Source organism: Salvelinus fontinalis, chromosome 21 (genome assembly GCF_029448725.1).
Source record: "Salvelinus fontinalis isolate EN_2023a chromosome 21, ASM2944872v1, whole genome shotgun sequence".
In the NCBI taxonomy this organism is placed as follows: Eukaryota; Metazoa; Chordata; class Actinopteri; order Salmoniformes; family Salmonidae; genus Salvelinus; species Salvelinus fontinalis.
Window position 1 is genome coordinate 853471 of NC_074685.1, and position 22483 is coordinate 875953.

The following is a 22483-nucleotide window of genomic DNA, read 5'->3' on the forward strand; positions in this document are numbered from 1 at the left end:
TATATGTATATATATGTGTGTGTCAGGTCCCTATATGTGTATATATATGTGTGTCAGGTCCCTATATGTATATATATATGTGTGTGTCAGGTCCCTTGCCTCTGACTTGCTGCTCCAGACTCAGTATGACGGCCACGGCCTGATGCAGTATGAGCAGTTTGGTCTGTGGCTTGTCACTCTTCAGGTGCAGCTGCACCATACGCCCCAGCTCCTTGAAAGCCTCGTTGATGTCCCGGACACGAAGCCGCTCCCGGGCGTTGTTGGCCATCCTGCGTTCCTTCTCGCGTTCGATCTTCTGCTCCGGAGACAAGTCCTCGTCATCCGCGTTACTGTGGGACCGATATGGGGGACTGATCAGCACCAGCTACCACTAAAACCAACGCTTACCCACGCTACGCCATTTTGAAATGCCACCACAATGCATGAAGCCGGGTTCAGTCTGAATCTCTGTTTATAGGAGTTGTGATGCCTATTCATTTACCTGTACAGCTGACTATATTGTATATATATATACAACTTTGGTAGGAAGTTGAGGTTTCATACTTCTGACTGTCACTTTTTATTAAAGAAATTAAATATAAACGTATTGTATCATTTTCTTATATGTAGATGGTGATGTAACCTGAAAACAATTAATTTTCCATTTTCAATCGTTCAAATGCAACTGTAGTACTGCAGGATACCGACTGTAGTACTGCAGGATACCGACTGTAGTACTGCAGGATACCGACTGTAGTACTGCAGGATACCGACTGTAGTACACCAACTGTAGTACTGCAGGATACCGACTGTAGTACTGCAGGATACCAACTGTAGTACTGCAGGATACCGACTGTAGTACTGCAGGATACCGACTGTAGTACTGCAGGATACCGACTGTAGTACACCAACTGTAGTACTGCAGGATACCGACTGTAGTACTGCAGGATACCAACTGTAGTACTGCAGGATACCGACTGTAGTACTGCAGGATACCAACTGTAGTACTGCAGGATACCGACTGTAGTACTGCAGGATACCAACTGTAGTACTGCAGGATACCAACTGTAGTACTGCAGGATACCCACTGTAGTACTGCAGGATACCAACTGTAGTACTGCAGGATACCAACTGTAGTACTGCAGGATACCAACTGTAGTACTGCAGGATACCAACTGTAGTACTGCAGGATACCCACTGTAGTACTACAGGATACCAACTGTAGTACTGCAGGATACCAATACCAATATTTGTTTCATCATCATGATCATGGGGTTGGGGTCTGAAAAACTCTGTATCATTACAGGCGGAATGGGGCTATGAACGCAGAGATGTCACAGCGTTTATCCTGGATGGTGCATCTTGGGAATGAGGAAGTGGGGGCCTTCTCTGGTGTGTGAGAAACAGCTAAAACCACGGCTCAAGTCTGTTGACGAGTCTGGAATTACCCAAAGGAGAAGAACTTCGGAGAAAACTATGAATGATTCATTTGATTCATTTGTTATTAAAGTATGTGTGCATTCAACCAAAATCTATGAGTGCTGTGAGTGTTGGAAAAGTTTTTGGCAAATTTAAAAGTATGTCTTTGTATTTTACTGTCATAAAGTCTACGTAGTGAAGAACAATGAATGCAGATTGATAAGTCAATATATTTGAGAATGTATTTCACTTTGTGGGCTAACCAAGTCTTTTGTTTTTCTAGTCGTTGTTTATTTATTAATTTAGCTGTCCCTCAAATCACACCGTTCACTTAATAAAAATCCGTTGTAAGCGTATTTAAATGAAGCGAGCACTGTGGACATGGCTACCTAGATTTTGACCTATCAATAGATGTGATCTAGATCTTGACCTATCAATAGACTTCAGGTCCTTGTTGTCAGGCTCCTCCTTCTTGGTCTCCATAGATCTGGCATCCTGTAGGTTCTCATCCCCCTCATCCTCTGACTTGATTTCTGACGAGACAGACGAGGCACTCTGGCCCTGGAGACCACTGGAGAGAGCTGTGGAGAGGGGAGGAGAGGGGGGGTGGAGAGCAGGAGAGGACAGGCGGAGAGGAGGAAGAGAGGGGGGGAGAGAGAGAGAATTTACAAAATATTAAAGCCACAAACCTTCATTACTTTTTGTTTCTTTGCCAAACCGCAGCCCCGCCATTCAGTCTGTTCTTTTGTAAACATTAGGCTTGCAACACGCCTACTTTCATTAACTGGAAGCTTTTCTAACAATAAGGTATATTACGTCATTATTACAGTTTTGGAGTGGTTAATAATCCCTGACCGGATCTTTTATTCCCGTGTCAAAACATGATTTTGTCACGAGTTCAGTAACCTTTTGCTTGATTTTGCGGATCCATGACTATGGTGTATCGTCATTCGCTAGCTAGCTAGCTAACGTTAGCTTGCTAACGATGCTAGTGTTAACTAGCTAGCAAGCGCTACCTACCTTGCTAGCAAGGTCTAGTCTAGTCCAATGGCTAGCTGGATGACCAGTTGTGACAGTGAGGTCCATATGAGATTCAAGACCCTAATAAGTGCCATCGTGCAGAAAGAGCAAAACTACTGTTTGATGAGCTAGCTAAGTTAGCTAGCAAGGTATACCAGTTATCAAAGAGGATGCTAGCTAGCTTTGCATGCATGGCAGGACCAGTGTTGTCATAGATGGTAGACCAACTCTGGTGTTGTCATTAAAACCAGGATGGTTTTGGTCATCGAGAAAACACTGTGTTTCAAAGAGCTCCCTTGGCATTCGTTCATTTCTCTCTTTATATTTTTTTTTAGCTTGAAAAAGTGGTAGAATTTGCTAAATAAGTTACCCTACAATGAGTCTTGATGGCTAATTCTCAAAAGTTTCTGACAACATGCCCAGCAGAACTACTAAAAACTTGACCAAAACCACCGCCTGTGTAGATGTGCAGGATGAGCTAACACCATTGCAGATCCAGGCACAATGGACCTGGTGATTCAAAAGATGACTGATAACATAACATAAAGTGATCGATATCAAGATAGGAACAGTCTTGGAAGCAATAGCAGGCCATTCAGCTGAACTACAGAAAGCTGCCAAGCGTGTAGATGAGGCGGAAGGAAGAATTTCTAATGTGGGGAAGGTCCAAACTACTGAGATTCTAGATTCTATGACACTGAGATTCTAGATTCTATGACACTGAGATTCTAGATTCTATGACACTGAGATTCTAGATTCTATTTTTCAGAAGTTACAAGTCTGTAAAGGATCACTGCAATAATCCCATTACACTTAAGCGTTTTTGTTAAGGTCCAAACTAACCTCTGCTCTTACCCCGATTCTTAACAACCCAGATTTTGGTCCAGGATTGCTGGATGCTGGCTTTAACACTTGGCTTGATAAGGGCATAGGCAGACTAAATTATTTATTCGTTGATACGATTATATTGTCATTTGAGCAGATGGTTGAGAAATATCGACTCCCAGAGCATGAATTTTTCAGATTCTTACAAGTAAGGCAATACATTTTGAAGAGCACCACCTTGATTGGCAACCCTGATGTGTCTATCATTGAAATAATGCTTTTTTTTCCTCACAAAGGAAAATGTCTGTATGTTTCTTTTATGATTCTTTAAGGTTCCTTTTCTACTGTTAACACACAGAGGGTGAAACGAGGGTGGGAGAAAGAATTGTCTTTTACTATTGACGAGGAGATGTGGAAGGACATATGGATATATGAAAAAACAATATCTATCTGTAATCGTACTAGAGCAATCCAATTAAGAATAATACACAGATTGCTTATATCCCCACATCACATGTTTTCAGCTCCTCTTCCTCCTCTTCCTCAGTGTCTGAAATGTAAGACTGATACAGGCTCCCTAACACACTGCTTATGGTCGTGATCCAAGCTACAAAGACACTGGTCTGGTGTTCTGCAAGAAAATGAAAAAGAATCCCAGTGGTCGACCTAGAATTGGAGCCAGTTTCTTTACTGTTCAGGCTCTCCAGTAGGCATGTTACTTCTGTGGCTAAGAAGAGGCTTTACAGCATCCTGACCGTCACAGCGAGGAAAAACATCCTCTTACAGTGGATTAATGATAACGTCCCCTTCTAGTAAGGATTGGCATAAGATACTATTTGAATGGGTGCCATTAGAATATCTGACATGTACATTACATTCTAAAACAGATCAGTTCTACAAAGTGTGGGAACCTCATTTAAATCACCTAGAACCTGATTTATCAGCTATTAGGCCGCAAGGATTTACGTAGAACGGTGGTTGTTTACCCGTCTCAAGATTACACTGTACGTTCCATGTGTTGCTCCTAACTCCTTTATTTAAACTGAGCTTTTGTGTTTAATTTCTGTCTGTTTTTTTTGTTAGTTTCTTTGTTATTCCTATTTTTATCTTCGTTACTGTATCTCTTAATATGGGAGAAAAGTGTGAAATTCCAATAAAAATACTATTAAAATATAATATAATATATTATATTATAGAATAATTATAATAATTATAATATATATATATATATATATATATATATAGATATAAAAATATCTATATCCCCTCACGATCACGCATTCTTCTGCCTCTTCTGTAGCAGGTGTAAAAGAAACACAGACCGGAAAAATAGATGCGCAAGGGATTATGGTTATTGTAGTTAATGACCATGATTTATGCGCTAAACTATGTAGAATATTGGCTTATTTGAACTACAACTCCCTACCACGTCACACAGTTCAGGCTGGATCTGATTTATCTCTAGAGAAACTGTGAAAATATGCGTATTGAATGCACAGAAGAAAAAAAAAACTCAATCGAATTCAAATAATTGAACCGAAGTTGGTCAATTAGTTGTTTAAAAAACGAAATGAAAAAAAAGAGTAATCGGTTAATTGTTCAGCAGTAAGAAATGGAAATACTGCATACTGTGTGATATCAAATACCTTCTTGCACCTTAAAAGACGAAACGAAGCTCACATGAAACCATCATGAAAACAAATGATCTACAGTACGTAGGTTTTCCTACACGCTGAGTATAAACGATTATTAAAGACACCCCAAAATAGCTTTGAATGGGCTTGTCATTCACACAGTACGGATGAAAAATCAAGTGCATTTGATCCAAACATGGCTATGCGAGGACATGTAGTGGTCACCGCGTTTCATCATACTAGCTATCATAAATGTGTAGCCATTTGCATATCCTAGTCGACGCTGTCATCCAGAGCATTAGGGTTAAGGGCACATCAACAGATCTTCCACCTAGTCGGCTCAGGGATTTGAACCAGCGACCTTTTGATTACTGACCAAAACACTCTTAACCGCTAGGCTACCTGCCGCCCTAAGTTAGCTAGCAATATATCCCTTTCATAAGCTTGATGTTGGGTGAGACTACTTTCCTATGCAACAAACAAAAAACCAACTTGAGATTTTATGCACTAGCATGCAATGCAACGAGATATATTTTCCACACGGGTATTTACTTCGCAACACGTATTGTCATTGTCTAGAACAATGTAATTGTATGGAGCTGTGCATATTTGTACCGCCAGTTGTGTACCCCTCTACTAGCTAGGGCAGTTCAGTCCAGTACCAGAAAGACAGTCCATTCTGCATGCCTTTCTGACTGCGTCATCATGTATTTGTGCATGCACACTGGTAACTGTCGTAGCTATCTTGTTAGCTAACTTAGCTAGCTCATCAAACAGTTATTTGTTTTGCTATTTTCTGCACGATGACACTTATTAAGCCTTGAATCTCATAGGGACCTCACTTTCAACACTAGTCATCTAGCTAGCCACGTAGCCAGCAGGGGCTGCATCGATTTCCATTGGACTAGAGCTAGCTAGGCTGGCTAGCTAGGTAGCTAACACAAACTGATTATAATGTAGCTGACTAGCGTTGCTAGAATGCTAACGTTAGCTAGCTAGCTAATGTCGATACACCATAGTCTTGTGCTAGAATGCTAACGTTAGCTAGCTAGCTAATGTCGATACACCATAGTCTTGTGCTAGAATGCTAACGTTAGCTAGCTAGCTAATGTCGATACACCATAGTCTTGCGCCCACATAATCAAGAAAATGGTACTGAACTCATGACACAATTATGTTTTGACATTGTAGTGGCTATTGATGTTTTGGTTGTTTGTTTTATTCTTAGTGACATTGTGAATCTTATATATTTTTATTTAACTACTGGATTCTAATCCGGTTTCGGCATGATAAAATTAAAAATTTGATAAGTACCCAACTTCCTAAGAGATACTGCAAGAAATTGGGCACTCGTGGATACGTAGCCTCAGAAATAAAAGATCGAGTTACGGATTAGGAGTCTTAAAAGTTTAGAAAATATTCTGATGCTCATTTCACGGACATGTCAAAGTGAGTTTATTTTTAGTGGTGCCAGACAGGCACAGTTTATTTTTAGTGGTGCCAGACAGACACAGTTTATTTTTAGTGGTGCCAGACAGGCACAGTTTATTTTTAGTGGTGCCAGACAGGCACAGTTTATTTTTAGTGGTGCCAGACAGGCACAGTTTATTTTTAGTGGTGCCAGACAGGCACAGTTTATTTTTAGCGGTGCCAGACAGGCACAGTTTATTTTTAGTGGTGCCAGACAGGCACAGTTTATTTTTAGCGGTGCCAGACAGGCACAGTTTATTTTTAGCGGTGCCAGACAACATCAGAAAGGAGAGAGAAATATGACTGGAAATTAAAAACAACATTGGCGCAAACTCCAAAAGAGTAAGGATTAATGTGTGTGTGTTTGGCATGTCTGCCTCTCTGAAAACAGTGTTTACACACTCATCCGGTTATCACGGGAGGGGGGAGGAGGAGGGAAGAGAGGGGGAGACTGAGGGAGTGTCTGCTCTGGAGACAAAAATGGGGTTTGACTGTATGGTCTCACAGTGCCACAGTGTCCCCCCTCCCTCCCCCCCCTCCCCTTCCCTCCTCCGCCTCCCTCCAACCCCCTCCTCTCCCCAGCCTCCCCCTTTACTCCCCCCTCCCCCCCCCCCCTTCCCTCCTCCGCCTCCCTCCACCTCCCTCCTCTCCCCAGCCTCCCCCTTTACTCCCCCCCCCCCCCCCCTCCCCTCCTCCGCCTCCCTCCACCTCCCTCCTCTCCCCTCCCCCTCCTCTCCCCCACCTCCCTCCCTCGTCTCCCCTATCACTATCCAGCTGGAGAATAGGGCTCTCTGTTTGACGTCATTCCATGGGCCTGTGCCAACATCCCTGTCAACATAAAACACTGTTCCCACACTGTCTCACAACACACACACACACACACACACACACACACACACACACACACACACACACACACACACACACACACACACACACACACTTTCACAAAAGAAGCCCCTCATCTCGCAGACTTCCTCAAAATGCCCTCAATGGCTCAATCACAGAGAAGAAAATAAACAAAATGGCCGTCAGGCTGCTGCCAGTCTGTACTCTCTCTATCTGGCTCTCTGTATCTGACTCTCTGTATCTGACTCTCTGTATCTGACTCTCTGTATCTGACTCTCTGTATCTGACTCTCTGTATCTGACTCTCTGTATCTGGCTCTCTGTATCTGACTCTCTATATCTGACTCTCTGTATCTGACTCTCTGTATCTGGCTCTCTCTATCTGTCTCTCTGTATCTGACTCTCTCTATCTGACTCTCTGTATCTGACTCTCTGTATCTGACTCTCTGTATCTGGCTCTCTGTATCTCTGCTACGTTAAAAAAAAAAATCTTTACATGCGCAGGAAATATACGGTAAGAGGGGATACAGAAAAGGTACAACACCGTTTTTAGTAGCTAGTAGTCCTCTGCAGGGAAGGAGACCAACGTAATGCCTCAGAGAAGCCACATCCTGCTGCAACAATGTAACATACACTGGGAAGCTTCAATACACTTGATCTATAGTTCTAGTCTCAGCTGTCTCTGTACTGTGTGTGTGTCTGTCTCTGTAGTGTGTGTGTGTGTGTGTGTGTGTGTGTGTGTGTCTGTCTCTGTAGTGTGTGTGTGTGTGTCTCTGTAGTGTGTGTGTGTGTCTGTCTCTGTAGTGTGTGTGTGTGTGTGTGTGTGTGTGTGTGTGTGTGTGTGTATGTGTCTGTCTGTCTCTGTAGTGTGTGTGTGTGTCTGTCTCTGTAGTGTGTGTGTGTGTGTGTGTGTGTGTGTCTGTAGTGTGTGTGTAGTGATACTATAGGACTGTGTGTAGTGATACTATAGGACTGTGTGTAGTGATACGATAGGACTGTGTGTAGTGATACTATAGGACTGTGTGTAGTGATACTATAGGACTGTGTGTAGTGATACTATAGGACTGTGTGTAGTGATACTATAGGACTGTGTAGTGATACTATAGGACTGTGTGTAGTGATACTATAGGACTGTGTGTAGTGATACTATAGGACTGTGTGTAGTGATACGATAGGACTGTGTGTAGTGATACGATAGGACTGTGTGTAGTGATACTATAGTGTGTGTGTGTGTGTATGTGTGTGTTTGTGTGTGTATATATGTGTGTGTGTGTGTGTGTGTGTGCAGGTGGCGAGGGCCTCTTGACCACTATGTGTGTGTGTGTGTGTCTGTGTGTGTGTGTGTGTGTGTGTGTGTGTTTGTGTGTTAATGTGTGTGTGTGTGTATGTGTGTGTTTGTGTGTGTATATATGTGTGTGTGTGTGTGTGTGTGCAGGTGGCGAGGGCCTCTTGACCACTATGTGTGTGTGTGTGTGTGTGTCTGTGTGTGTGTGTTTGTGTGTTAATGTGTGTGTGTGTGTATGTGTTCATGTATGTGTGTGTGTATGTATGTGAGTTTGTATGTGTGTGTGTGTATGTGTGTGTGTGTGTGTATGTGTGTGTGTGTATGTGTGCATGTGCAGTTTGCGAGGGCCTCAGGACGATACGTTGCCAAGGAAGTAATTTCCCGTCTTTAGACAGGCCTCAGGGCTAATTTGCATCACAGCATCGGTCATATACAATTTCCTTTTACATATTCATATTTTAAAATAAATTGTGTTTTCTCTGTTAAATCATAATTACATTCAAACTCTGCCAAGCGCGTTGATTTTACTGTCGATAAAATATGGATATGATTGTGGTAATTAAGATTCTATTCAAATCTTAGTTTTTCACAACAACAAAAAAATATTTTTTCTACTCTAATTTGCTAAAGGTTATTTCCTAACAAAAACAATTTGGAACAAATCCTGTTTGAAAAGCTGATAAAATGTGATGTTTCCAGGGCCATGCAACCAGATGGGAGCCCACCTCCACACGGTGTGTTTTGTATTTGATATGTGTTTGTTTGTCTCTGTGAGCCAGTTGCTACTCTTCAATAAGGTCCTAGTCTATATAACCAGACAGGGAACAGGTTGCCAGGAGGAGACCTTGAAACGTTAGATATCCCACAGAGTTGCCTGCTGCGTCACACCGTACCCTCCACACACACACACACACCCTCTTTCCCCCCGCTATGGTACTCACCCCGGTGTGGTACTCACCCCCGGTGTGGTACTCACCCCTGGTATGGTACTCACACCCAGTATGGTACTCACCCCCGGTATGGTACTCACCCCCGGTATGGTACTCACCCCCGGTATGGTACTCACCCCGGTGTGGTACTCACCCCGGTATGGTACTCACCCCCGGTATGGTACTCACCCCTGGTATGGTACTCACCCCTGGTATGGTACTCACCCCTGGTATGGTACTCACCCCTGGTATGGTACTCACCCCCGGTATGGTACTCATCCCCGGTATGGTACTCACCCCTGGTATGGTACTCACCCCCGGTATGGTACTCACCCCTGGTATGGTACTCACCCCCGGTATGGCACTCACACTGGTATGGTACTCACCCCCGGTGTGGTACTCACCCCCGGTATGGTACTCACCCCTGGTATGGTACTCACCCCCGGTATGGTACTCACCCCTGGTATGGTACTCAGCCCCGGTATGGTACTCACCCCTGGTATGGTACTCACCCCCGGTATGGTACTCACCCCCGGTATGGTACTTACCCCCGGTATGGTACTCAGCCCCGGTATGGTACTCACCCCCGGTATGGTACTCACCCCCGGTATGGTACTCACCCCCGGTATGGTATTCACCCCGGTATGGTACTCACCCCCGGTATGGTACTCATCCCCGGTATGGTACTCATCCCCGGTATGGTACTCACCCCTGGTATGGTACTCAGCCCCGGTATGGTACTCACCCCCGGTATGGTACTCACCCCCGGTATGGTACTCACCCCCGGTATGGTACTCAGCCCCGGTATGGTACTCACTCCCGGTATGGTACTCACCCCCGGTATGGTACTCACCCCCGGTATGGTATTCACCCCGGTATGGTACTCACCCCCGGTGTGGTACTCACCCCCGGTATGGTACTCACCCCGCTATGGTACTCACCCCGGTATGTATCAGTCTGGTTGAGATCTGGTGACGTGGCAGACTGCTGGGGCAGCTGGGGGACTGGCACTTGGTTGGGTCCGATGGGATGGCTGCCACGCATGCCCACGCTGCCATCCTCCCTGTGAGAGCCCACCTGCAGGGAATCAGAGCGAGAGGGGGAACACCTTAACTTCAGGAGGGATACAACGGGAATCAGAGAGAGAGGGGGAACACCTTAACTTCAGGAGGAATACAACGGGAATCAGAGAGAGAGGGGGAACACCTTAACTTCAGGAGGAATACAACGGGAATCAGAGAGAGAGGGGGAACACGTTAACTTCAGGAGGGATACAACGGGAATCAGAGAGAGAGAGGGGGAACACGTTAACTTCAGGAGGAATACAACGGGAATCAGAGAGAGAGGGGGAACACGTTAACTTCAGGACAGATACAACTCAAACAAACGTCACGATGCGGACAAAGGCCCCATGAAAACATTCAACAGCTCATGATTCATACACGTATTGAATAATATGACTAGCTATGAGTACACATATATAAATATGATTCATTCATGTTCAGTAAGAGTTGAATCTGCTTTGTGGTTTTCTTCTTGTCATGGTTGTATAGTGATGCTGGTATCGTGACAACCCTACATCCTCCATATCATTCCCACTTGATTTTCTCTACAAGTGATCTGCTTGTCTCCTTTTCAGCAGACTTCCCTTCCTCCTTCTCTCTCTACCTCCTTCTCTCTCTACCTCTCTCCCTCTCTACCTCCCTCCCTCTCTACCTCCTTCCCTCTCTACCTCCTTCTCTCTCTACCTCCTTCCCTCTCTACCTCTCTCCCTCTACCTCCCTCCCTCTCTACCTCCTTCCCTCTCTTCATCCTTCCCTCTCTCTACCTCCTTCTCTCTCGTTCTCCTTCCCTCTCTACCTCTCTCCCTCTCTACCTCCTTCCCTCTCTTCCTCTCTCCCTCTCTACCTCCCTCCCTCTCTACCTCCTTCCCTCTCTACCTCCTTCTCTCTCTACCTCCTTCCCTCTCTACCTCTCTCCCTCTACCTCCCTCCCTCTCTACCTCCTTCCCTCTCTTCATCCTTCCCTCTCTCTACCTCCTTCTCTCTCGTTCTCCTTCCCTCTCTACCTCTCTCCCTCTCTACCTCCTTCCCTCTCTTCCTCTCTCCCTCTCTACCTCCCTCCCTCTCTACCTCCTTCCCTCTCTACCTCCTTCTCTCTACCTCCTTCCCTCTCTACCTCTCTCCCTCTACCTCCCTCCCTCTCTACCTCCTTCCCTCTCTTCATCCTTCCCTCTCTCTACCTCCTTCTCTCTCGTTCTCCTTCCCTCTCTACCTCTCTCCCTCTCTACCTCCTTCCCTCTCTTCCTCCCTCTCTACCTCCTTCCCTCTCTTCCTACTTCCCTCTCTTCCTTCCCCAGATGTGTACTACTCCTGTTGACCTGCAGAGGGCAGCCTCCCCCTGTGCATCACAGAAAGGGAGGACCCAGTCCCAGTCTACCCCCCCCCCACACACATACACACACACTACTACACCCCCATGTTCTATCCTCCTCCTATCCTCCTCCTCCCTCCTCCCTCGCTTCTTCTCTCTTTCCCTCTCTCTTCCTCCTTCCCTCTCTCTTCCACCTCCTTTCTCCTCCCTCGCTTCTTCTCTTTCCCTCTCTCTTCCTCCCTCCCTCTCTACCTCCTTCCCTCTCTCTCTTCCTCCTCTCTCCTCCCTCACTTCTTCTCTCTTTCCTAACTAAACCTGGATGGCAGTAATAGTGAAGCCGCTCAGATCCGTTCAGGCAGGTAAAATATAAAATGCTCTCTCCCAGGGTGCCTCTCTCTCCTCAGCGGAGCTCAGTGATTCCCATCCATCTGTCTACTATCATGTCCGCCAACACAACTGACAATTATCTTAATACCCATATGTTTAATTGTGGGGCTCCTAATTCCCCCGACGGATCCTCTAGATCCAGCAGGAATTCAGATTTGGCACAAGTTATCGTTCTCCCTCTTCTCTTCTCTTTCCTCTGTCACTCTCTCGTGCTCTCGCTTTACGTCGTACGGTGTTACACCATCGGAGGACACATTCTCCCTCTCTCTCCCTTCTTTCTCCCTGTATTTTCTCCATCTCCCTGTCTTGTCTATAATTCCAGCTAAGCCTCTGACAGTGCAACTGGAGATGTCAGCTACACCTCCTCGGCTTGATGCAAATATCAGAAAATGTCGAGCGGCTTTGTGGGGAGCGTACCGGCAGGCAGAGGGAGAGGGACGCGTTCCAAGCCGGCTGCGTTTGTTTGTTCCTCGTCTTTCATCACAACACAAACCCCAAATGCCAAATGGCACCATCCTGGCTGGGGATAGAAGGTTCTGGTGTACATATTTAATAAAGGTTTTATATTTAAAACTCTGCTAAATTAGTATGATGATGTGGGGGCGGATCACAATGCGGGGCGGCTGGGGAGACGGTTTCCCAGAGTCGCCCTGCCACTATTAATCAAGAGGATGGTGCTTCACAGTCCCACACTCTAACTCTGTCTGTCTGCCTGTCTGTCTGTCTGTCTGTCTGTCTGTCTGTCTGTCTGTCTGTCTGTCTGTCTGTCTGTCTACCTGTCTGTCTGTCTGCCTGTCTACCTGTCTGTCTGCCTGTCTGGCTTCCTATCTGTCTGTCTGCCTACCTGTCTGTCTACCTGTCTGTCTGTCTGCCTGTCTGTCTGTCTGTCTGTCTGCCTGAGGTACAGTACTCTGACATTGCAGGATTCAGGAAGGAGGTAAACCGTTTCTGGGTCAAGTGTAGAGCAGAACTGTTTCTCTCTTTCCTCCAGCAGGAGAGACCGACGGCCCAGCCGCAATAACACTTTACCCTGCTGTATCTAGTCTTAAATATGGGGAATCAGAAGGGGTCTAAATATTCTCCAGTGACCTGTAGTCATCGTAGAGAGATGACCTGTTGTCATCGTAGAGAGGTGACCCGTTGTCATCGTAGAGAGGTGACCTGTTGTCATCGTAGAGAGGGGCTGTGTGGTGATGAGACCTGTAGTCATCGTAGAGAGGTGACCTGTTGTCATCGTAGAGAGGGGCTGTGTGGTGATGAGACCTCTAGTCATCGTAGAGAGGGGCTGTGTGGTGATGAGACCTGTAGTCATCGTAGAGAGGGGCTGTGTGCTGATGAGACCTGTAGTCATCGTAGAGAGGGGCTGTGTGCTGATGAGACCTGTAGTCATCGTAGAGAGGGGCTGTGTGCTGATGAGACCTGTAGTCATCGTAGAGAGGGGCTGTGTGCTGATGAGACCTGTAGTCATCGTAGAGAGGGGCTGTGTGGTGATGAGACCTGTAGTCATCGTAGAGAGGGGCTGTGTGGTGATGAGACCTGTAGTCATCGTAGAGAGGAGACCTGTAGTCATCGTAGAGAGGTGACCTGTTGTCATCGTAGAGAGGGGCTGTGTGGTGATGAGACCTCTAGTCATCGTAGAGAGGGGCTGTGTGGTGATGAGACCTGTAGTCATCGTAGAGAGGTGACCTCTGGTCATCGTAGAGAGGAGACCTGTAGTCATCGTAGAGAGGAGACCTCTAGTCATCGTAGAGAGGAGACCTGTAGTCATCGTAGAGAGGGGCTGTGTGGTGATGAGACCTGTAGTCATCGTAGAGAGATGACCTCTAGTCATCGTAGAGAGGTGACCTCTAGTCATCGTAGAGAGGAGACCTGTAGTCATCGTAGAGAGGTGACCTGTTGTCATCGTAGAGAGGGGCTGTGTGGTGATGAGACCTGTAGTCATCGTAGAGAGGGGACCTGTTGTCATCGTAGAGAGGGGCTGTGTGGTGATGATACCTGTAGTCATCGTAGAGAGGAGACCTGTAGTCATCGTAGAGAGGGGCTGTGTGCTGATGAGACCTCTAGTCATCGTAGAGAGGGGCTGTGTGGTGATGAGACCTGTAGTCATCGTAGAGAGGGGACCTGTAGTCATCGTAGAGAGGGGCTGTGTGGTGATGAGACCTGTAGTCATCGTAGAGAGGGGCTGTGTGGTGATGAGACCTGTAGTCATCGTAGAGAGGGGCTGTGTGGTGATGAGACCTGTAGTCATCGTAGAGAGGGGCTGTGTGGTGATGAGACCTCTAGTCATCGTAGAGAGGGGCTGTGTGCTGATGAGACCTGTAGTCATCGTAGAGAGGAGACCTCTAGTCATCGTAGAGAGGGGCTGTGTGGTGATGAGACCTGTAGTCATCGTAGAGAGGGGCTGTGTGCTGATGAGACCTCTAGTCATCGTAGAGAGGGGCTGTGTGGTGATGAGACCTGTAGTCATCGTAGAGAGGGGCTGTGTGGTGATGAGACCTGTAGTCATCGTAGAGAGGGGCTGTGTGGTGATGAGACCTGTAGTCATCGTAGAGAGGTGACCTCTAGTCATCGTAGAGAGGAGACCTGTAGTCATCGTAGAGAGGAGACCTCTAGTCATCGTAGAGAGGAGACCTGTAGTCATCGTAGAGAGGGGCTGTGTGGTGATGAGACCTGTAGTCATCGTAGAGAGGTGACCTCTAGTCATCGTAGAGAGGAGACCTGTAGTCATCGTAGAGAGGAGACCTCTAGTCATCGTAGAGAGGTGACCTGTAGTCATCGTAGAGAGGGGCTGTTTGGTGATGAGACCTGTAGTCATCGTAGAGAGATGACCTCTAGTCATCGTAGAGAGGTGACCTCTAGTCATCGTAGAGAGGAGACCTGTTGTCATCGTAGAGAGGGGCTGTTTGGTGATGAGACCTCTAGTCATCGTAGAGAGGTGACCTGTAGTCATCGTAGAGAGGTGACCTGTTGTCATCGTAGAGAGGGGCTGTGTGGTGATGAGACCTCTAGTCATCGTAGAGAGGAGACCTGTAGTCATCGTAGAGAGGGGCTGTGTGCTGATGAGACCTGTAGTCATCGTAGAGAGGTGACCTGTAGTCATCGTAGAGAGGTAACCTGTAGTCATCGTAGAGAGGGGCTGTGTGCTGATGAGACCTCTAGTCATCGTAGAGAGGGGCTGTGTGGTGATGAGACCTGTAGTCATCGTAGAGAGGGGACCTGTAGTCATCGTAGAGAGGGGCTGTGTGGTGATGAGACCTGTAGTCATCGTAGAGAGGGGCTGTGTGGTGATGAGACCTGTAGTCATCGTAGAGAGGGGCTGTGTGGTGATGAGACCTGTAGTCATCGTAGAGAGGGGCTGTGTGGTGATGAGACCTCTAGTCATCGTAGAGAGGGGCTGTGTGCTGATGAGACCTGTAGTCATCGTAGAGAGGAGACCTCTAGTCATCGTAGAGAGGGGCTGTGTGGTGATGAGACCTGTAGTCATCGTAGAGAGCGGCTGTGTGCTGATGAGACCTCTAGTCAACGTAGAGAGGGGCTGTGTGGTGATGAGACCTGTAGTCATCGTAGAGAGGAGACCTCTAGTCATCGTAGAGAGGGGCTGTGTGGTGATGAGACCTGTAGTCATCGTAGAGAGGAGACCTCTAGTCATCGTAGAGAGGGGCTGTTTGGTGATGAGACCTGTAGTCATCGTAGAGAGGGGCTGTGTGGTGATGAGACCTGTAGTCATCGTAGAGAGGGGCTGTGTGGTGATGAGACCTCTAGTCATCGTAGAGAGGGGCTGTGTGGTGATGAGACCTGTAGTCATCGTAGAGAGGTGACCTGTAGTCATCGTAGAGAGGAGACCTCTAGTCATCGTAGAGAGGTGACCTGTAGTCATCGTAGAGAGGAGACCTCTAGTCATCGTAGAGAGGGGCTGTTTGGTGATGAGACCTCTAGTCATCGTAGAGAGGAGACCTCTAGTCATCGTAGAGAGGAGACCTGTAGTCATCGTAGAGAGGGGCTGTTTGGTGATGAGACCTGTAGTCATCGTAGAGAGGGGCTGTGTGGTGATGAGACCTGTAGTCATCGTAGAGAGGGGCTGTGTGGTGATGAGACCTCTAGTCATCGTAGAGAGGGGCTGTTTGGTGATGAGACCTGTAGTCATCGTAGAGAGGGGCTGTGTGGTGATGAGACCTCTAGTCATCGTAGAGAGGGGCTGTTTGGTGATGAGACCTGTAGTCATCGTAGAGAGGGGCTGTGTGGTGATGAGACCTGTAGTCATCGTAGAGAGGGGCTGTGTGGTGATGAGACCTGTAGTCATCGTAGAGAGGGGCTGTTTGGTGATGAGACCTGTAGTCATCGTAGAGAGGGGCTGTGTGGTGATGAGACCTCTAGTCATCGTAGAGAGGGGCTGTGTGGTGATGAGACCTGTAGTCATCGTAGAGAGGTGACCTGTAGTCATCGTAGAGAGGAGACCTCTAGTCATCGTAGAGAGGTGACCTGTAGTCATCGTAGAGAGGAGACCTCTAGTCATCGTAGAGAGGAGACCTCTAGTCATCGTAGAGAGGAGACCTGTAGTCATCGTAGAGAGGGGCTGTTTGGTGATGAGACCTGTAGTCATCGTAGAGAGGGGCTGTGTGGTGATGAGACCTGTAGTCATCGTAGAGAGGGGCTGTGTGGTGATGAGACCTGTAGTCATCGTAGAGAGGGGCTGTTTGGTGATGAGACCTGTAGTCATCGTAGAGAGGGGCTGTTTGCTGATGAGACCTGTAGTCATCGTAGAGAGGGGCTGTGTGGTGATGAGACCTGTAGTCATCGTAGAGAGGGGCTGTGTGCTGATGAGACCTGTAGTCATCGTAGAGAGGGGCTGTGTGGTGATGAGACCTCTAGTCATCGTAGAGAGGGGCTGTTTGCTGATGAGACCTGTAGTCATCGTAGAGAGGGGCTGTGTGGTGATGAGACCTGTAGTCATCGTAGAGAGGGGCTGTGTGGTGATGAGACCTGTAGTCATCGTAGAGAGGGGCTGTGTGCTGATGAGACCTGTAGTCATCGTAGAGAGGGGCTGTGTGCTGATGAGACCTGTAGTCATCGTAGAGAGGGGCTGTGTGGTGATGAGACCTCTAGTCATCGTAGAGAGGGGCTGTTTGGTGATGAGACCTGTAGTCATCGTAGAGAGGGGCTGTGTGCTGATGAGACCTCTAGTCATCGTAGAGAGGGGCTGTTTGGTGATGAGACCTGTAGTCATCGTAGAGAGGGGCTGTGTGCTGATGAGACGTGTGACAGACAGACAGGAGCAGATGGCATAAGGAGTTCTGCACTAATGCTGTTAACGCTCGCCTGGATCATTCAGCTAGGGCTGCCTGACTCCCCCTAGAGCATAGTACAATCGGCTACAGCACCTCAGCCTGGCTCCTGTCTCCCCTACACACTAACGCTCGCCTGCTCCCCCACTCCCCAGGAGCACAGAACACCTCCCTGACCTGGATTGGCTGGTGCTGCCTGACTCCTCCTAGAGCAGGGTACTGTACCGCAAATCCGTCTCCTTAACGGACTGCTCCCACAGAGCCACAGTCCAGCACCTCTGTCTCTCTCTCAGGGAGACCCCTGATGATGAGGCTCAAGAGGGAGGACAAGGGGACCAGCCCAGGAAGAGCCCACAGAGCCTTAGCTAGCCTTAGTTAGCCTTAGATAGGCTTAGCTAGCTTTAGTTAGCCTCAGCTAGCCTTAGATAGCCTTAGCTAGCTTTAGTTAGCCTTATGTAACAGTATAACTTTAGTCCGTCCCCTCGCCCCGACCCGGGTGCGAAACAGGGACCCTCTGCACACATCAACAACAGTCACCCACGAAGCATCGTTACCCATCGCTCTACAAAAGCCGCAGCCCTTGCAGAGCAAGGGGAACCACTACTTCAAGGTCTCAGAGCGAGTGACATCACCGATTGAAACGCTATTAGCGCGCACCACCGCTAACTAGCTAGCCATTTCACATCCGTTACACTTAGATAGCCTTAGATAGCCTTAGATAGCTTTAGATAGCATTAGATAGCTTTAGATAGCCTTAGATAGCTTTAGTTAGCCTTATTTAGCCTCAGATAGGCTTAGCCACGCCAACTGTGGAATAGATAGATAATATGGATAATATATAGTAGGGATGGGGTGTTTATTACACAGCAACTCAAAACAGTCCCTCTGGAGCAGGGTTGGGAGCAGAAGGGACAAATCAGAGACAGGCCCCTCTCTCTCTGCTCTGACAGCACCTTTCGACAAGAGACAGACGGGTAGAAAACTCTTATTAATGCCAGCACAACATGGGTGAGAGCTCAGGGGAAACAAGCAGTACAAAAAATCAGAGAGAGAGAGAGAGCGAGAGAGAGAGCGAGAGAGAGACAGAGACAGAGACAGAGACAGAGACAGAGAGAGACAGAGACAGAGACAGAGAGACAGAGAGAGAGAGAGAGAGAGAGAGAGAGAGAGAGAGAGAGAGAGAGAGAGAGAGAGAGAGAGAGAGAGAGAGAGAGAGAGAGAGAAAGAGAAAGAGAGCAACTCGGACTAGAAGAGCTAGGTGTAGAGCTGTAATATTCTCACACTAAAAACGGCTTCTGTCTCAAAACCACAGGCAAAATAAGGAGCCATGTGAAGCCTCTCTTTGTACAGACTCTCTTTCACAGCCTCTTTCACAGCCTCTCTTTCACAGCCTCTTTCACAGCCTCTCTTTCACAGCCTCTCTTTTATAGCCTCTTTCACAGCCTCTCGTTCACAGCCTCTCTTCTACAGCCTCTCGTTCACAGCCTCTCTTCTACAGCCTCTTTCACAGCCTCTCGTTCACAGCCTCTCTTCTACTGCCTCTTTCACAGCCTCTCTTCTACTGCCTCGTTCACAGCCTCTCTTCTACTGCCTCGTTCACAGCCTCTCTTCTACAGCCTCTCGTTCACAGCCTCTCTTCTACAGCCTCTTTCACATCCTCTCTTTTATAGCCTCTCTTCTACTGCCTCTTTCACAGCCTCTCTTTTATAGCCTCTCTTTCACAGCCTCTTTCACAGCCTCTCTTCTACAGCCTCTCGTTCACAGACTCTCTTCTACAGCATCTTTCACAGCCTCTCGTTCACAGCCTCTCGTTCACAGCCTCTCGTTCACAGCCTCTCTTCTACAGCCTCTTTCACAGCCTCTCTTCTACAGCCTCTTTCACAGCCTCTCGTTCACAGCCTCTCTTCTACAGCCTCTTTCACAGCCTCTCTTCTACAGCCTCTTTCACAGCCTCTCGTTCACAGCCTCTCTTTCACAGCCTCTCTTCTACAGCCTCTCTTCTACAGCCTCTTTCACAGCCTCTCTTTCACAGCCTCTCTTCTACAGCCTCTCGTTCACAGCCTCTCGTTCACAGCCTCTCTTCTACAGCCTCTTTCACAGCCTCTCTTCTACAGCCTCTTTCACAGCCTCTCTTCTACAGCCTCTTTCACAGCCTCTCGTTCACAGCCTCTCTTCTACAGCCTCTTTCACAGCCTCTCTTCTACAGCCTCTTTCACAGCCTCTCGTTCACAGCCTCTCTTTCACAGCCTCTCTTCTACAGCCTCTCTTCTACAGCCTCTTTCACAGCCTCTCTTTCACAGCCTCTCTTCTACAGCCTCTCGTTCACAGCCTCTCGTTCACAGCCTCTCTTCTACAGCCTCTTTCACAGCCTCTCTTCTACAGCCTCTTTCACAGCCTCTCGTTCACAGCCTCTCTTCTACAGCCTCTTTCACAGCCTCTCTTCTACAGCCTCTTTCACAGCCTCTCGTTCACAGCCTCTCTTTCACAGCCTCTCTTCTACAGCCTCTCTTCTACAGCCTCTTTCACAGCCTCTCTTTCACAGCCTCTCTTCTACAGCCTCTCGTTCACAGCCTCTCGTTCACAGCCTCTCTTTCACAGCCTCTCTTCTCACACAACAAAATGAAAGGATCCTTTTGGTAGGGTCCTGTTGGACTATATAATTAAGGAGAAAGAAAGCACATATTCACTCCTGTTTTCCTCAATAACGTCGTTATTTTTCACAAAATCGAAGATGTGTCAGATTGTCGTAAAAAAAAAATTCTAGCTCAGTGCTAAATTATTTAAATTAGAATATAAATAGTTATCGTTTTAAAGGAGGGGGGTGGGAAACGTTTCTTTATAAAAGCTGCAGAATCAAACTCAATTGAACTCATACTCATTTACATAAGTATTCAGACCCTTTGCTTGGTAACTCCATATTCAGCTCAGGTGCATCCCATTTCCATTGATCATCCTTGAGATGTCGCTACAACTTGGAGTCCACCTGTGGTAAATTCAACTGTTTGGACATGATTTGGAAAGGCACACACACCTGTCTATATAAAGGTCCCACAGATGACCGTTCATGTCAGAGCAGAATCTATACCATGAAGTCCAAGGAACTGTCCGGAGATAGAATTGTGATGAGGCATATATCTGAGGAAGGGTATAAAACAAAGTTTCCAAGAGCACAGAGGTCGCCATCGTTGGGAAATAATATGGAATTACCCAGACTCTTGCCTAGAGCTGGCCATCCAACCAGACTCTTGTCTAGAGCTGGCCATCCAACCAGACTCTTGCCTAAATCTGGCCGTCCAACCAGACTCTGCCTAGAACTGGCCGTCCAACCAGACTCTTGCCTAGAGCTGGCCGTCCAACCAGACTCTGCCTAGAGCTGGCCGTCCAACCAGACTCTTGCCTAGAGCTGGCCGTCCAACCAGACTCTGCCTAGAGCTGGCCATCCAACCATACTCTTGCCTAAATCTGGCCGTCCAACCAGACTCTGCCTAGAGCTGGCCGTCCAACCAGATTCTTGCCTAGAGCTGGCCGTCCAACCAGATTCTTGCCTAGAGCTGGCCGTCCAACCAGACTCTGCCTAGAGCTGGCCGTCCAACCAGATTCTGCCTAGAGCTGGCCGTCCATCCAGATTCTGCCTAGAGCTGGCCGTCCAACCAGATTCTGCCTAGAGCTGGCCGTCCAACCAGACTCTGACTAGAGCTGGCCGTCCAACCAAACTGAGCAACCGAAGCAAGAAAGACCTTGGTCAGAGAGAGGTGACCAAGAATCCAATGACGACTCTGACAGAACTACGGATTTACTTGGCTGAGATGAGAGAACCTGCCAGAAGGAAAACAGTCTCTACAGCACGTCACCAGTTTGGGATTTATGGGAGAGTGGCCAAATGGAAGCCACTCCTGAGAAAAAGGCACATGACAGCACGCCTGGAGTTGGCAAAAAGGCAGTGAAAGACTCAGATCACAAGGGAAAAGATTCTGTGGTCTGATGACACAAAAATGGAACTCTTTGGCCTGAAAGCACTATATCTTTAGAAAACCAGGCACAGCTCATCACCCATCTAACACCATCCCTAGCGTGAAGCATGGTGGTGGCAGCATCATGCTATGGGGGATGCTTTTCAGCAGCAAGGACAAGGAGACTGGTATGGATAGAGGAAACAGTGAATGGAGCCAGGCAAGTCCTTGATGAGAACCTGCTTCAGAGTGCAAACGACCTTAGACTGGAGCAAAGATTAACATTCAAACAGGACGAGCAGACAGCCAAAGCAATGTTGGAATGGCTTCAGAACAAGAATGTGAAAGTCCTTGAGAGGCCCAGCCAAAGCTCAGACTTGAATCGCATTGAAAATCTGTGAAAAGACTTGAAGATCCAGGCTGTATCACAACCGGCCGTGATTGGGAGTCCCATGGGGGCGGCGTATAATTGGCCCAGCGCCTTCCGGGTTTGGCCGGTGTAGGCCGTCATTGTAAATAATAATTTGTTCTTAACTGACTTGCCAAGTTAAAATAAAGGTTCAATTGAGATATTTTGCAAAGCAGAACGGGATAAAATTCCCAAATCCAGATACCCAAGACGACTCAAAGCTGGTACAGACATACCCAAGATGACTCAAAGCTGATACAGACATACCCAAGATGACTCAAAGCTGGTACAGACATACCCAAGATGACTCAAAGCTGATTCAGACATACCCAAGATGACTCAAAGCTGATACAGACATACCCAAGACGACTCAAAGCTGTGATCGCTGCCAAAGGTGCTTCTACAATGTATTGATTCTAGGGTGTGATTACTTCATGTAAATTAGATATTTTCTATATTTCATTTTCAATAAATGTTTTAAAAAAAACATGTTTTCACTTTGTCATTGTGCGGCATTGTGGGTAGATGGGTGAGATGCCGTAAAATAAATTTTTGAATCCACTTTGAATTCAGGCTGTGACACAACAACATGTGGACTAAATCAGCAGGTATGAATACTTTCGGGAGGCGCTGTAGGGAATAGGGAGCCGTTTGGGACACATGATCCTCGACT

At 47.4% G+C, this 22483-nt stretch overlaps 1 protein-coding gene across 1 annotated transcript in view; it reads right to left on the minus strand.

Moving 5' to 3' along the window:
* The window catches only part of LOC129819110 (transcription factor 4-like), a 242236-nt gene that overhangs the window by 8341 nt on the left and 211412 nt on the right, over positions 1-22483 (minus strand). Inside the window, exons 11-13 of the mRNA XM_055875679.1 lie at positions 10351-10566; positions 1829-1979; positions 100-329 (exon numbers count right to left, since the gene is read on the minus strand). Coding sequence (XP_055731654.1) covers positions 100-329; positions 1829-1979; positions 10351-10566 — 597 coding nt within the window. The remainder of the gene's footprint in view (positions 1-99; positions 330-1828; positions 1980-10350; positions 10567-22483) is intronic.